The sequence below is a fragment of the Chelmon rostratus genome, chromosome 4, assembly GCF_017976325.1.
Source record: "Chelmon rostratus isolate fCheRos1 chromosome 4, fCheRos1.pri, whole genome shotgun sequence".
Lineage (NCBI taxonomy): Eukaryota > Metazoa > Chordata > Actinopteri > Chaetodontiformes > Chaetodontidae > Chelmon > Chelmon rostratus.
Window position 1 is genome coordinate 4,304,173 of NC_055661.1, and position 15,477 is coordinate 4,319,649.

The following is a 15,477-nucleotide window of genomic DNA, read 5'->3' on the forward strand; positions in this document are numbered from 1 at the left end:
CGCATGCCTTCAGTCCAGTTTGACCTGTGGGACATTTCCTGAAGCAGGGTTACTCACTGAGGATGGGTTATCTGGGAACAGAAATGAACATTAACTCTTTATGTTTCAACGTTTCACTGAAAAAAATCATTGCAATTCATCTGGCCGAATCAATCAACCCACTTCTTCAAATATCCCACATATCATCTCATGTCCAAATCCAATTTCACTCATTATTGAACAAACTGCTCAACTTCTCAACCAAACTGGTTCATATAAAACCAAAAGGAAGACTAAAAAAGGCCACAATTGTCCTAAGGATTGTCTTTTGACATTTGAAAATATATCACACTGGAGACATTTTTGAGTTGTTCAGACTCAAAATGATAATAACAATAGTTGTGCAACTTCTCCCTCCAGATCAAATGATTTTGGTTTTGGTTGTCTCATAGTTCTGTCGTGATTTGGTGTTTCTAGGCCTTCAAAGCTGGTGGAGCTCAACATTCACTCCCAAACCTGATCAGACATTAGTCGTAAGATCAGATTTGGGTTTAAATTAGTGTTCTGGGGTTCATGGGACCCATTTTATACGAAGATGCCAAAAAATATTCAAATGTGCCACAAAATATTCAAAAACTGCACTAATAAATATTTTTTATAGTAACAATGGATCAAAGAACTATGTGCAATGTGGAGGGGGTCACTCACTGGGCCAAACCCACAGATAATTATCACCCAACTCTACAGCTCTCAGGTCTGAAGATCTTTTTTGAACAGTTGTTTTCTGGCCTGCAAAATCAATGCAGCTTTAAATCAGAATTAGAAAGAAAAACGGCATCGCTTGTTCACACAGCTCTTCTGTAGGCCTGGAAAACACTTTGCCAATATGTCTGTAAAGATTCTCAGTCATCTAAATCATGGTTATCCAAGGCGGCTTGAATCAAGGGCGTTCATGCTCCTGGCTGTGTAACGGCCACACTAAGGACCGACCTTCATTCAACCCCCCTTGGATACTTTGTCAATATGTGTCACATTTACTAAGGACAGCTCAAAATATTTAATGTATATATGAAGGTATAATCACTGCTGTAGTTTGACCGTACTTCTTCACTTATAGTTGACTATTTCCATCAACAAGTTGATGTTGATGTTTGATCTTTTCTGGACACCACTTCACATTTTATCTTCTGTGCTGTAAAGAATTTCAAGATTTGCATTAAATAATGTGTGCTTCGTTAATAGGAATGGATACTACAGACATCACAGTATAAATGGCTGGCTGCACTCTTGCATATTCACTCTTAAGTTCCAAACTGACTCTTTCTCACACTGACATTGTGATTTAAAATGATCCGAGATTGCCTTTTGTGAGCAAACAGGCATACAGCGCTTCTGTTGTAACACTTCACGAGCGCACACACACACAGGAAAATAGTCTGACACACAGTATGACTTATCTGTTTCACGCAGACATACAATGCACACAGGTAGACAGCTGTTACAACTTATAAACGCTGAAATGTTAAGACTTAAACACCCAGAAATCATGTAATATAACGTCAATGAAAAAAACAAACAATGCATTTGCTGAAGCCTGTTTGGATCTTGCCGTTATTTCCTGTGAGCACAGATTTCCCTTTAGTGTCCATGCACATTAACAGAAGTGAATTCAAACAGGTGGGAAGACGGGTAAAAATCTAGCCTAAGAGCAAGTGCTGAAGATGCTTGTCTGAGTCAGAGCCACAGAGGGGAAGGTGAAGACAGGGACGGAGGAGCACAAGGCTAGGCAGGAAGAAACTGGAGCCAAGCATGAAGGCAATCAGTGCACCAAACTTCATGCACTGCCACTAAATCCTGACAGGACACAGGACTCAGTCAGGATCAAGGCAAGGCGGCTTCAACACACTCTCAACTCTACAATATGACGTAAGAACTGGAAGAAAATCACTTTTGGCTCTGGTTCACCCGACAAGTGTGACAGAGCTCTTAAAGGCATGTGACTCAGTTCTTCACCCTGATGCCTCTCCGTCCCTGCTGACCAACACTGTGCTCATCATCAGTACTGCAGTCGATCACAACCCGCACTAGAAACTGAAAAATGCAATGGGCAACGATTCATCTCAAAAACTATGAGCCGGTAAGACAAAGAATTGTCAGTTGCAGCCTTAGCTTGCGTACTGTCACCAACTGTTAAATAATGCAGGAAGTCTGATCACGATGAGACTTTGGAAACTTTTGTCCGATGATGCTGGGACAAACTGGATTGTGTCTCTTAATGGTTAATTGTGGCAGCGAGCCTTAACCAAGTGTACACAGCGTCGCCCTGACTGAGATAAAATCAACTCGTGCACCATTATCACATTAATAGGGTGTTTTCACTTTCGTGTGCAGGGTGGCAGGCATTGTTTTTCACCTGCACAGCGCACACTTAATTTGGAACAAAAACGTTACAGCCTCTTCACTAAGAGTGAAAAACTAACTAAACAAGAGGGAAAAAAAGACAAATTCCACAACCACAAAATAATAGCATACTGAAAGTGATAATCATTGCGTAAAAAAACAAAAACAGTTGCTTTTGCATATCCTAGACCTCAGCAAGTACAAAGATGCTTTCAGGATTAAACTGAAATGAGCTCATAGGATCAGCGTGCGGTAAACAATTTGAGAATTAGAGAATTCAATCTCAATAAATATCTGAGTCGAATATTCAAACACTGTTAAATGTTTGTGTTTCCACTGTAGATGCTCACAGCTCTGTAGCAGCAGGTATTTTGGACTATTAATGCTCCTATGGCAAAGCTGAATTGACCACGTCTGAACAGCACCAGACTCACCTGCAAGCAGCAAACATTGTCAAAAGCTAAATCAACAGGGTATCAATCGATTCATCCATAAAGGCAGGTCAGTCACATAATAGTCAGCCATCAGTAGAAACCTGCTTTACCCTTTTCTATGTAAAGTACAAACAGTAGAAACTCCACACACAACCATTAACCTAATGCTAACACTAATTTACACCCAACACTGGTACTGTTAACAGACTCAGGATCAGCACCATCCTCCAGTATGTGATACCAGATGACAAATGAACCAAAGAAGCAGTTATAAACTCATCATGTTGTAGTGCATTTAACAATGACAGTGTGGCTTTAAATAGAGCATTCAGTGGTCACGTTAATAAAGTCTGTAGCATGATGTAAAAATCAGATTGTGTCCTCTCTTAACTTTGCCTCTGTGCTTCTCTGTTTTATCACCAGTTGTGGCTTAGTGTCCATGTCTCCAAAAGGGATTTAGGATGACTATAAGCCATGAAGAACGAGTAGTGGGACATCCCCAGCCAACTGTAAACTTAAGAGACAAGGCAGGCCTGAGCTTTAGAAGCTAAGTTTTAGTTTAGGTGTGAACACCACATGCTGAGTGCATGCGTGATCATCCTCAATATTAAAGATATGAAAAAAATGGAAAATGTAATTTGTGCAATTTGTATCATCAACCCTGATTGAAAAACATTTGGGAAGCTGTGTAAAGGGTTAATTAAAAAAAGATTTTTTCATTTTCAAACAAACTCTGTTCACCAACTACAGCTTTCTGAACTGTTCCTGAGCCCATGTATTAATCTCCTTTATCCAATCATGTGTTCACAAAGTGTTGAACCTCCCTCCATCCTTGTTTGTAAAAGACTGAGTCTTTCCAGGATGCTCCTTTCATACCCAATCATGATACTATCACCTGTTACCAATCAACCTGTTTACCTGCGGAATGATCCAAACAGGTGTTTTTCTTTCCCAGTCTTTAGTTGCTCCTGTGCCAACTTGTTTGAAACATGTTGCTGCATCAAATTCAGAATAAGCAGATATTTACAAAAATCAATGAAGCTGATGAGGTGAAACATTAAATATGTTGTCTTTGTGCTGTTTTCAGTTGAGTATGTGTCAAAAAGGATTAGCAAATTGCATTCTGTATGTTTTACACAGTGTCTCAACTTCTTTGGAATGGGGGGTTGCAGAAATTATCAGTTAGCAACTTATATGAAGATGAGGATATCTCACTTAAAAGTGAACCCAACATGAGCAACGAGGGGGCGCCCTGGTGACCACATGGTTAAGACACGTAAAACTGCAAAGTCCCTGGTTCCGTCTCGAAGGAGACCTTTGTTGCATACGATGATACACACGATCACTAACACAGAGCCTCCAAGTCTACACAGGCACAATATCTCACTATAATGTCAAGAGCACAACTTACACTTACACACTCATTTGTCATGCATCATAAAATACAAACACAGGGGCTCTCTTCACAGTGTCCAAACTCTGCGTAAAGCGCTTTGTAAGCCACACAATATAAGGCCAACACTTGTTATTTGATTTGGTACAGTAAACCTGTGGTGAGTCTGCGCGGTGACCTAGTGACCAATATTCAGAAGATGGTCTAAATATATCAAGGAAAATCAAAGATGAATCAAACTTCAAATGCTTTAAAATAATATCGTAACATCATCAAAGATGAATTTTCTGCACCATGTCCTTGAGAGACCATGGAAATAGTGGAAGAAATGTTCTTTAGCTTTTTATCGGGTATTTGGGGATCACTGATTACAAGTTACTGTCAGGGCTGACCACCAGCTTACGTACCACAGACTGCCAATTCAGAAGTGCTGTATAGTCCAGTGGTTGGAGTCCCGTTAAAGTTTAAAATCGAGGTTTTTAGGCCTGCGATGCTCTCAAGTGAAAACTCGGTCATCCACATTTCAGGCACACACAAATAAAGTTGTAGAAAAATATGTTTTTTTGTAGTTCTTCAGATAAGACAAAAGTGCAACTTCTCCTCTAGCTCCAGGTTTTATATTGTTTGTTGGACATGATTTCAGAGGAGGAGGCAAGACATTATCTAATAAAAATAGGCCTCAGACAGAGAAACATTGATATGATTGATATGTCCATAAACTTCAAACATTTTCTTATTTTCTAATTTCTCTCACGTTTAAATCACATTACCCATTTAGATGGAGCAGGGCTTCATATTTGGGCTGTAACACACACAAAACTGCTTTTAAAGCAAGACTACGGGCTTTTAGAGAAGAAATAACTCATTCTTCCTCTTACAATTACAAAAGTGAATCCATAAGCAATAAAATTCACCTATGCTCAAGACCGTACACGGGGGGGGTTTGCTGCTACATCCTAACTTGGTCATGTATGTCCAGTATCTTATGCTGGCTAATGTTAGCTAATACTAGCAAAGTGAAAGTAGAAATCGCTCTATAACGCACATTACTGAGTCCGTTTGCTCTTCTCCTCTTGTGTGCCTGTTACAATTACTGTAGCTTAATGCTAAACAGTTGTTTAAGCTAGTTCAGCTTGTATTGTTTAGCATTTTCTATATTTAACAGTTTAGCATTTAGCTAATACAATCAGTTTAGCATTTAATGTAGTTAATACCAACATTACCATAATACCATAATTTTCACTTGTGGCTGCAGTGGCCACTGTTACACAATCTCGCTAACAAGAATAAGTGAAAAATGAGCAACAAGCAACTTGAAGAAACTGAAACAGATCGCTGCTCCATTTCTGTTGTCTCTAACGATCTGGTTCTGTTACTGGGTGGGACTACATCTGCCGGAGGGGAATTATTCTCTAAGGCATCTGCAAAGGCGTGGGCTACATAAGGAATGGATGCTTGCCGGTGCAGCACAACCAGCTGTTATAGCAGCAGTTTGGTTAGTTAGCTAGCTTCAATGTCATAGGGCACTTGCGTAGAAAATTCAGTGTGACAGGGTGGGCTCGTTGGGTACTACAGATCCACTGTAAAAAAATAAAAAAATAAAAAAAAAAGAATATCTGGTTCTACAACATAACGTACGTTCCACTGCAAAGATACCAAGCGTCTGAGGCTCTGTCGCTGCTATCCAACATTACTATGCTTCTTACATAAAAAACGACTGTTTTGTTGGATCAAGAAATTCTAGTTTCAAGACTGCACATTTTATGCCATTGCTGTCACATAATGATACATAAAACTCAATGCATTGCCATGTAACTAGCAGCATTTCTTGAAACTGACGGAAGTGTGGAATAATTCTGTGTCAGCCGCCTTGCTGATGTTGGGCTTGAAGTCTACACATCAATCCACTGGCTCGTGCACTAACTAATTGAAAGCATCAGCACTGAAGCATCGGAAGATTGTATAACGTCACACTTTATCAGTCTAGTTTGCACGGTAGCTGCTGCACACTGCACACTTAAGTGTACGCTGCTAGACATTTTGGCTCTAGAATCTAATTCATATTACATGATGACAACAATGTCAAATGACAGCGCACTTGGCTTTAGTTGGTTAGAAGACATTTACTCCCACCGACCTGCTGTTTTTGTTCACTGACTCATTTTTCTACTGGAAAAAGGTTTTGGATAATACTGATTTCATTCATGTGACAGTTGCTCTAACTTGGCAAGCCAGTCATTTTCAGAATGTACTCAAAAATATTTACTTATACACGTGCCTTTTAAGATGCTGCAGACAAAACACAAAGCTCACTGTACGTCCTCATAAACAGGAGCGCAGTCAACTGATGATAAATTATTCTCTCAATATGTAGACTTTTGTAAATAAAAAACTGTGAAGCATAAGGCTACAGGGCACTAGGAGCCCTTGGCTTGCTCAGATAATGGCAGAGGGAGGGAGAGAGAGAGAGAGAGAGAGAGAGAGAGAGAGAGAGAGAGAGAGAGAGAGAGAGAGAGAGAGAGAGAGAGAGAGAGAGAGAGAGAGAGAGAGTAAACTACCAGTTGGTAGAGGAGTCACTCCAAACCATTCTGTACCATACTGTACCATACCGTTTCCCCTCATTAAATGTTCAACATGACAAATATAAATAGGCAAGAATAATACAATTATTATTACTAGTTTAACAACAGAATGGGACACTAATATCACCACAGAGGGATTTTGTCATTAGGATTTTAAGTCTAAGCATAGACCTCCCATTCAGCACTACTGGGGGATCAGTGTCTTCCTGCTACATGTTTCTAATCACATCTCTGACTCAACTCATGAGTATTAAGTATTTCACTGAGAAGCTATCAAGAGAGATGCAACCAGTTAGATCAGTAGAACTATTTAGTATCGAAGAGCACAGATTCTCAAACTTCACACTATCATTTGATGAAGGCTTTTGCTCGAGCAACCCTCATCAGAGATTATTCTTGTCCTAATTACACGTTCTTTGTGTGGTCATTTCTATCAATGAATGGCAGTGAAATGGAAGCTAAAACAGGAACTGCTGTACCCAGACCACGGACCTTTAGTCCAGAGTCATTACATGAGACGGATGGAGGTCGCCTTGAAGCACTACATGAATGTGCACTGATAAAAGCAGTGCACAGACTGGAGGCAGCAGACATGAAGTGTTACTGTACGCCCCTCACGGCCAAGTTCAATTTACACTCACATGGACAGCATGCAGCACTTTTAACTACACTCATTAATAACTGAATCATTTGAACTCAACCTGCAGGGTAACCACTCATGGCTGTGTTGGCTGTAGTTGTTCTTACAGGGAGACTTCTCCACTGTGGTGCCCCATGCAGTTGTGTTTTTTTTTTCATGCAAACCGTGCAGAGGTGTAAATTGAGCTTTAGGACTTCACTGCACAGTCTGGTACAAGTAACCTCTTTTATAGGCGCTGAGCGGGTAGAAGGTGGCGACAACAAACTTCCCATCGAAGGTGCGGCCCGTCAGCAGCCTCTGAGCCTCTTTGGAGTCACTGGAGTTGGCATACTCTACAAACACCTGGTGGACACACAATGGATATGAGAATTAGTGGGGGAATGACTGAATGTGTCTGTATTGTCGAACGTCCACTGGCTAGTCGTACCATCTTCATTGCAGATCAAAGTCCACTGGAAGCGTTTCAGAGATGGAGCATTTTCAAGCAACCTTTCTTCAGCAGGCACATTTCAAATGCTGTTTGACTGACTTTTTGAGTTTAACAAGCATTTAGATGAGTTAACAGACATTTTGTGGCTGTGCTTTATGTGCATTCACTCCTGTAGTTGAGTTCCTTTGGTCTGGACCAAGTGAAAACAATGATGCATTATTGCATTTTAGGAGTACTACTATGACATTTGATTATTCCTTCTAAAAAAACACATAAGATCAAACTATTCGAACATCTATTTTTGTACATTATGTCCACAAGAAGTCACCAATACAACAACAGACATTCTACTTTTATATTATTTCAGCCTAAACGTGTCTTTTTAACCATCTACACAACTACACATTACAAAATAAACAAATAAAATAATGTCCTATACAGTGCTGTTGAATTATGTGAAGTCAATTACCGTATTTTCCGCACTATAAGGCGCACCGGATTATAAGGCGCACCTTCAATGAATGGCCTATGTTAAAACTTTTTCATATATAGGGCGCACCGCATTATAAGGCGCATAGACAGAAACTACCATACTGTGGTGTCTGGGTTGCATTATGCATCCACTAGATCAGTGGTCGGCGGCTCTTTCATCCCTCTGATGCGGCTCCTGAAAATAATTAATGAGCAATTATTTAAAATGTATTTTATTTTAGCTCGTTCGTTTTGAAACAAACATCGTGCGTGCTCACAGATGACAGCTTATCCTGCGTAAAGATGCAGGTGACGGCGCACAGCGCTGATGTGCAGACGCTCTGCACTGAGGTTCAGGAGCAGAAATCACATTAACCACGTTTGACTAATATTTTAATTGCCTATTATTTGGCATATATTTATATTTTTTCATTGTTCAGTGAAACAGTCATTTTATTATTCAGGTTGACAGCTGACTGCACGCGCCAGTAAAAGGATGACGGCACACAGAGAGTGGAATACCGCTGTTACTTCGGCCACGCCCCCTGACTACGATAGCCATAATTAACCAATATTGATCCATATAAAAGGCGCATCGGATTATAAGGCGCACTGTCGGTTTTTGAGAAAATTAAAGGCTTTTAGGTGCGCCTTATAGTGCGGAAAATACGGTAACTAGTAAATAGACATTGATACATTAAAGAGTGAATAGCAGTGGATCATGTCCAGCATCAGTGACAAAGCTGGAGAGCAATGCAGCTGCACCGCGTGGTCACTGGGTGAGTCAAGGAGAGAATACAGTATCCAAGTCGTGAGGGTACTTGTACTACTGAAGCCAACAAACAGAACTCCACTGAATACAACTGCTAAAAAAATCTGTCTTTATATTCCACTTCAACAAATAACAAAAAGTATGCTGGCACTTATTGGCAATTATTTATTGCACGAAAATGTTTGTTATGCTACCACCTGATGAAGTCTGCCTGTGTGAAATACAGTGGAGGTTTTCTATGATTCAAATAGCTGGGAAATAAATGTTACATGTAACATGTTACTTCATATATTTTCAGTTTAACTGAAACGTTTTTGAAGTCCTGGTTTATAGAGCTATAGTTTATAGACTAACCTGTCCTTTCCCTGGGTTCTCCTTGGGGATGAGCAGCGAAACCACTGAGCCGTACTTCTGGCACTCCTCTTTCATGTCCTCCAGGATGTCTGGGAGAAACAATGACATTTTGCTGACTTTAACATCTACACACTTATGAGAAACAGGAAACCAATTCATTCACTGTAGGCCATTCAAATGTTTAAGACAGAAAAGTGAAAAACATGGTGCTGTACCTTCATACTCTTCGTCATTGTGCAGATGGCTGTCATCAATCAGGTTGAGCAGACGCAGAACGGGAGAGGGCAGCAGAACCAGGTCCTCAATGTGAGGAGCTGACACACACACACACACACACACACACACACACAGGTAAATATGGTACACTGAGAGATGTGTTAATCTTGGTGAAGGTCTCAAATATTGACACATACCAAAGGGAATACTGAAGAATGGGCTCAGCAGGGCAGTTTCAGCTGTGCATCTTTGCTTTGGGTTGTTGAGAAGCATGCTGCAGACACAAAGTAACAAAAGACCAACACAACTCAGTGACGATAGACCAGGGTTTTTGTCTGGACCCAGCTTATGTCATCAACTGGCAGACATTTTCTAGTTCAGTATGTATTTCTTATAGATTTTCCATGTTTTTTAGGAGTCTGTTCACACTGATATAGGCTCATAAAAATAACATTAATTTTGTAACAAAGTGAAAATATTAAACAATAACATGCCAATTAGACCTAAAAAATGTTGTTGCTTCTGAGTTCACACATGAATGTTACAGCAGAGAATTGGCTATCAGCTCCTAAATCACACACATAGAATGTGCCTCTTTTTCTCTAGGACACAATAACTGATGGAAATATGGTTGTAAGAATCGGTCTGAGTCAGAAATAAATATGGATTAACTGTCTGAGTCTTCTCTGCCTCTGTTTCATGCTGCCCCAATCACAAGAGATGTGGCATTAATTAACTGATTAAATATTATTTCGTTATTACCAACCGATCTGGACCCCTGACCTTGAGTAAAAATCAGACACAGACCTTTGAGAGGCCTGCTATAGACAGTTTCACTGCTGGCAGTATTTCTCTGCTGAATACTGCAATACCTAGTACAGCACATGGCATAACTGTCATATCAGAGTAATCTGACTTAGACTAAACACTGTATGTGTGAGAACTTACCTTTTGATAAGGTCTCTGAGGTGATAGACAGGAATGGCAGGACACAAAAGACTGTTGCTGGCAAAAAAATGGTCAACAATTGCAGCACTGTTGTCCTAAAGGGGAGGAAAGCAGACAAAGCCTCTGCTCTATTAGACTTTTCCTTCCTGATAACAGTTAATTCAAAATTTGTGAAACTCCCAAAAACTTCCTTTATACCATAAATAAGTCATACAGTGCCAATTTATTCTGGCTTCTGGTTTTATATATTTCTGTTGTGCTATTTTTTTCACTTTGTGAAATCAGAGGCAATTGTCATATCCACTGTTTCAAACACATACATATTTCCTCTTCTTTTTCATTTAATTACTGTCTTAAATATGCAAATATTTCTTTAAGGTTTAAATCTAGACAAAACAGCCAAAAACTCATACTGTCTGATGACAAATCACGTTGTTAAGTCCACATTGTTTGAACTGATTATTCTTCATTTAGTCCTCAAATGTGAACGGACTTCTGAACATTTCTAAACAGAATTAGATCTTACTCATCACTGATCTATCCTGAGCAGAGCTTTGTCATACCTTCCACTCCTGTGACCGGATGGTGTCTTTGAGTTTGATTCCTGAGAACATCTCCAACAGGATGATGCCCAGGCTCCACAGGTCCACAGCGGACGTGCAGCCCGAGTCCCCCTCCACCTCCACCCCGGCCTGAGCGAGGCTGTTCTGAATCTCAGCCTCTGGAGCACGATACCCGTCTGTCTGGATGTACTTGACATCCTGGAGGAGGTAAGGCAGCGAGAGACTCAGACATGTAACACTCAATTACCCCAGTTCCTCTTCCACTGACCTTCAAATCCCCAAACACACCCACCTGGTTTCCCTCTTTGAAGCTGAGGCCGAAGTCGATGAGCTTGAAGCATTCGTCATCGGCGCTCCAGAGAATGTTGCGTGGCTTGAGGTCAGCGTGGACGTAGCCTTCCCTGTGGAGGAAGGCGAGAGCCTCCAGGATGTCTCTGGCACAGTGCTGGACGAGCCACATGGAGTGGCCCTGCTGGGGTCTGCCGGAAAATATCACACAAGCTAAAAAGAAAGCCCAAGCTTTCCTGAATACAGTGAGTGCAGTCACCATCAATCATTAGATCATCTTTCGAATAGTTTGAAGGCTATTTGTGTTCAAGTGTTTTTTTACAACTGTGACGACCACACGAACCATGTACGAACAGTACTGTTATACAATAGCCTGACTGCTGTCTGACAGAGTAACATTCTGCAGCAAATACAAAAACTTGGAATTTTTGAAAACCTGCTCAAATTGAAATGGTTCTGTTCAATCAAATAAAAAAAAAAAAACCAACACATTTTTCCCTTGCTTACACATATTTGTATTTAACACACTGATCTCACTGTCAGATTTTCTGTCAGCATTTATATATTGTCATTGGAACTGAAAATACTCTAAATTGAAAACTTTACATTGAGCCACAAACATTTTAATAGTTAATAATTTTTCACAAGTGCAACTATTACTTGTGATTTAATAATTAAAAAAAGAATACTGACACAGGCCTCCTACTGTGTGATGATTTACTTTTTTCTTTCAAATCTGAAAAGGGGAGTGAAAAATATCTGTCAGTGAAACACATGAGCACACAGTTCACAAAATGGGAAATGAACCAGTCATCATCTGTGTGGGGGGCAAAACCTTGTAGCACACAATGCATTGCATGGCTACATGCATGCAGTTGCCAGTTTATTAGGGCCACTTAGATACACCTAATGCAGTCTAATATAACATCATGCAATAAATCCTCCCTTGACGATTACAATATTCAGACTTTGTTAAAACTATTTCAAAGAGGCGTTGATTTGATTTTTGGAGGGTGCAGTTTGTGGTGCTGTTAAAATGCATTGCATTTTATACTGACAGTTATTTCTATGACTTTGCCCACCCCATTTTATATCACTAAGGGTGGGCTAAATAATAGAAACACGTCTCTGCAACCTGCCACAGTCAGAGTTATACTGTGTATGAGAAGTAGCGATATCTTTTGACTTACCTGCCACCCTGGGTACCACTGCTGCCTCTCACCAACAGCTCAGAGACACTGACATCCAACAGCTCCAGCAGAAGACAGCGAGTGGCAACACCCATACAGCTGTGGTTGGTGAACACCCCGTACAGTGTCACTGACAGGAGAGCAAATCTGTCATTACAAACAGCTAGGCCTGTACTGTTGCATTTATATCACATTTTGGAAAAAGCAAATGAGACCTTCATACTGGATAATCCTGTTCACTTCAGTATAATGACAATACATGTAATATGACAGCACTACAGTAATGCGACCCTCATGATGTACAAAAGCATGTTTCACATGAAATAAACTAAGACCTCTGCTGAACTGTGAGCACACATGTAATACTCTGTACTGTATTAAAAAAAAAGTTTTAATTTACAGATTTACAGAGCAAGCTGCTTACAACCATGACTGTTTTGCAGAAAAACATTGTGACACAATTAAAAGCCTGGTGTCTTACTGAAATTAGATCATGCAGAAAATAAAAGCAGACCATAACTATTTGTAATTGGTCTTGCAGAATATTCTACCATGTACACACCGCTGGCGAGAAGCAAGTTCCTTTAAAATTGACAGTTTTTCAATGGAATTTGTTTTTTGTTTTTTTTTTTGCTCTATTTTAAAAGGAACAAAGCACAAGGGGTTGAAAAGAGTAGCCAGTATCACTGACTCGCCCAAGAAAGCCTTCTGTTACAGGGAAACTTATAGTAAGTAATGACATTTAATTCCCATGTGTGCAGCACATTGGTGATGTTGGCTGACTTTACATTAAGCTGCAGGAGGCAGCCTGAGAACATACTATGCTTGCTTGCTTCGTACTCACAGGTCTGACGTTACATGTTTCAATAGTATGTAGAATAATGCTTTTACCGATGTTTTTATGTCCCTGGATATCTTCCAACACCGATCTCTCCTTGTGAAACCCGTAATCTCCTCCCTGAGTGTCAGCCTGAAACTCCTTGACAGCGGCTGTGGTGGCTCTGCCCGAGCTGACCCGGTACACCGAGGCCGAGACTCCCTGGCCGAGCCGCGACTGTACGGTCCAAATCTCGCCGAAGATCTCGAACAGTACGGGCTTCATGCTCTGGTCTACGCTACCCTGTGGCGGGATGATGGCGTCCGGACGTGGTGCCTGGACCTTTGCGCTGGGCTCGGAGGAGCCGCAGTGAGCCATTGGGCAAAGGCTGACTGGAGACAGGAGGAGAGGAGCCAGCTAGTTGACAGGTGGGAGCAGCTGCAGGAGCACTGCGAATCGGGCTCTATCAGCGCCACATAAATAAAACTGCCAGGACGTGTCAACGACAGCTAGCAGACAATCCAGCTACACCCGCAACCCTGTTAATACAAAGCACAAAGCAATAACTGGGCATATTAGACTGCGGTTTGCTTACTGAGGTTGTCAAAATGAATTCGCTGTAGTCAGCTGACAAAAGGTAGCTAACTTAGCCGCTCCAAGTGGCTAAATTAGCCACTGAGTTTGAGCTCAAGCAAAAACCACTTCCCCGACGCGCAAGAAAATACTCCCTCCATAATGTATCAGTTGTTATTACGCCATTTGTAACGGATATAATAACTTTAAAAAGTGTATCGGTTTTAACGACTGTAAAGTTTTGCCTGAGTTGTAACTCAGGTTGTTGATATCAACCTACTTCCGCCTTTGCTTTCCTCCTGCAGGTTTGCGGTGCATCTTTTGCTGCAGTGTGCCCCCTGCCGGTATGGAGTGTCCCTACATGTTCTCTTAGCTTTATAAAATTGTTTAAGTAGTTCAGGCTACCATGTATGAAATATTGTGTTGCCTGCGGTTCAGATCCCGTTGTCCTCTCAGTTGTTCTCGTCCTCTGTGATGTTCGACGTTGAATTGTGATCAACTAAAAAACACAAACAGCTGCTTATTATAATATATTATAATTTATTAATCCCCAGCTGGGGAAATTCCAGTATTACAGGCCGCAGGTAATAGCAGTTGGAAAAAATAGCATCAGAATAGAGAAATACAAAACAGGACCTACGGGACCGTTCCTTCTTGCAAAGGGGATGCAGCAGTCTGTTGCTGAAGGAGCTGCTGAGGGCCCCCACTACCATCCTCCTCTCACCTACATCCTCAGTGGTGTCCAGAGGGCAGTCGAGCCAGCTCTCCTGACCAGTTTATTAAGTCTCTTTCTGTCCCTCTCAGAGCTTCCACAGCCAGCAGACCACTGCGTAAAAGACTGCAGATGCAACCACAGAGTCATAGAAAGTCCTCAGTAATGTCCTTCATACTCCAAAGAACCTCAGTCTTCTGGACACCCAGGTATTTGTACTCCTCCACGATCTCAACGTCCAAACCCTGGATCCACACCGGTGTAGTCTGTGGTGCTTTCCCGTCATAAGTCTATAACCAGGCAAAAATAGAGGCTCTAAAACTTGATTGTAACACAGGCTCCTCTACAAGATGAGGCCTCAGCATCAGGAACTAATGCAGGTGTCACCTTAAATAAGCTTTGATTAAAAAAAAGGTTTAAATTAACAGTGGATTATATGAGTTCTTGTATGTGAAAGGTGAAAACTTTATATATGCTACCTTCCCAACACCAAACAGCAGAAAGGTAAAGTCAACAACCAGCTGACCAACATTTAGCAGCTAAGAAGCCTGACAATCCCCTCAGGAGTTGGCAGAGAACAACAATACTGGACTTCCATTCATCATTTAGACAAACATGAATATAAATGAACAGCATTGAAATGTGACTTAATTGTACAAAGAGAAATTTTCAGCTGTTGTGAAATGAACTGCTGAAAGTCACTGCCATATGATGT

General features: G+C 41.0%; 1 protein-coding gene across 2 annotated transcripts; it reads right to left on the minus strand.

Moving 5' to 3' along the window:
* Positions 1–3,850: 3,850 nt before the first annotated feature.
* uhmk1 (U2AF homology motif (UHM) kinase 1) lies at positions 3,851–14,294 on the minus strand. 2 transcript variants are annotated; one of them, XM_041935215.1, is made up of 10 exons: positions 14,073–14,294; positions 13,552–13,869; positions 12,661–12,790; positions 11,475–11,661; positions 11,183–11,380; positions 10,620–10,714; positions 9,869–9,945; positions 9,671–9,769; positions 9,456–9,544; positions 3,851–7,770 (listed from the first exon to the last, which is right to left on the minus strand). In XM_041935215.1, exons 2-10 carry the CDS (start codon positions 13,853–13,855, stop codon positions 7,624–7,626), a joined length of 1,326 nt encoding a protein of 441 aa, XP_041791149.1. In that variant the 5' UTR covers positions 13,856–13,869; positions 14,073–14,294; the 3' UTR covers positions 3,851–7,623. The 2 variants fall into 2 exon arrangements, with proteins under 2 accessions (XP_041791149.1, XP_041791148.1); XM_041935214.1 differs by having other exon boundaries at positions 13,552–14,294.
* Positions 14,295–15,477: the final 1,183 nt, after the last annotated feature.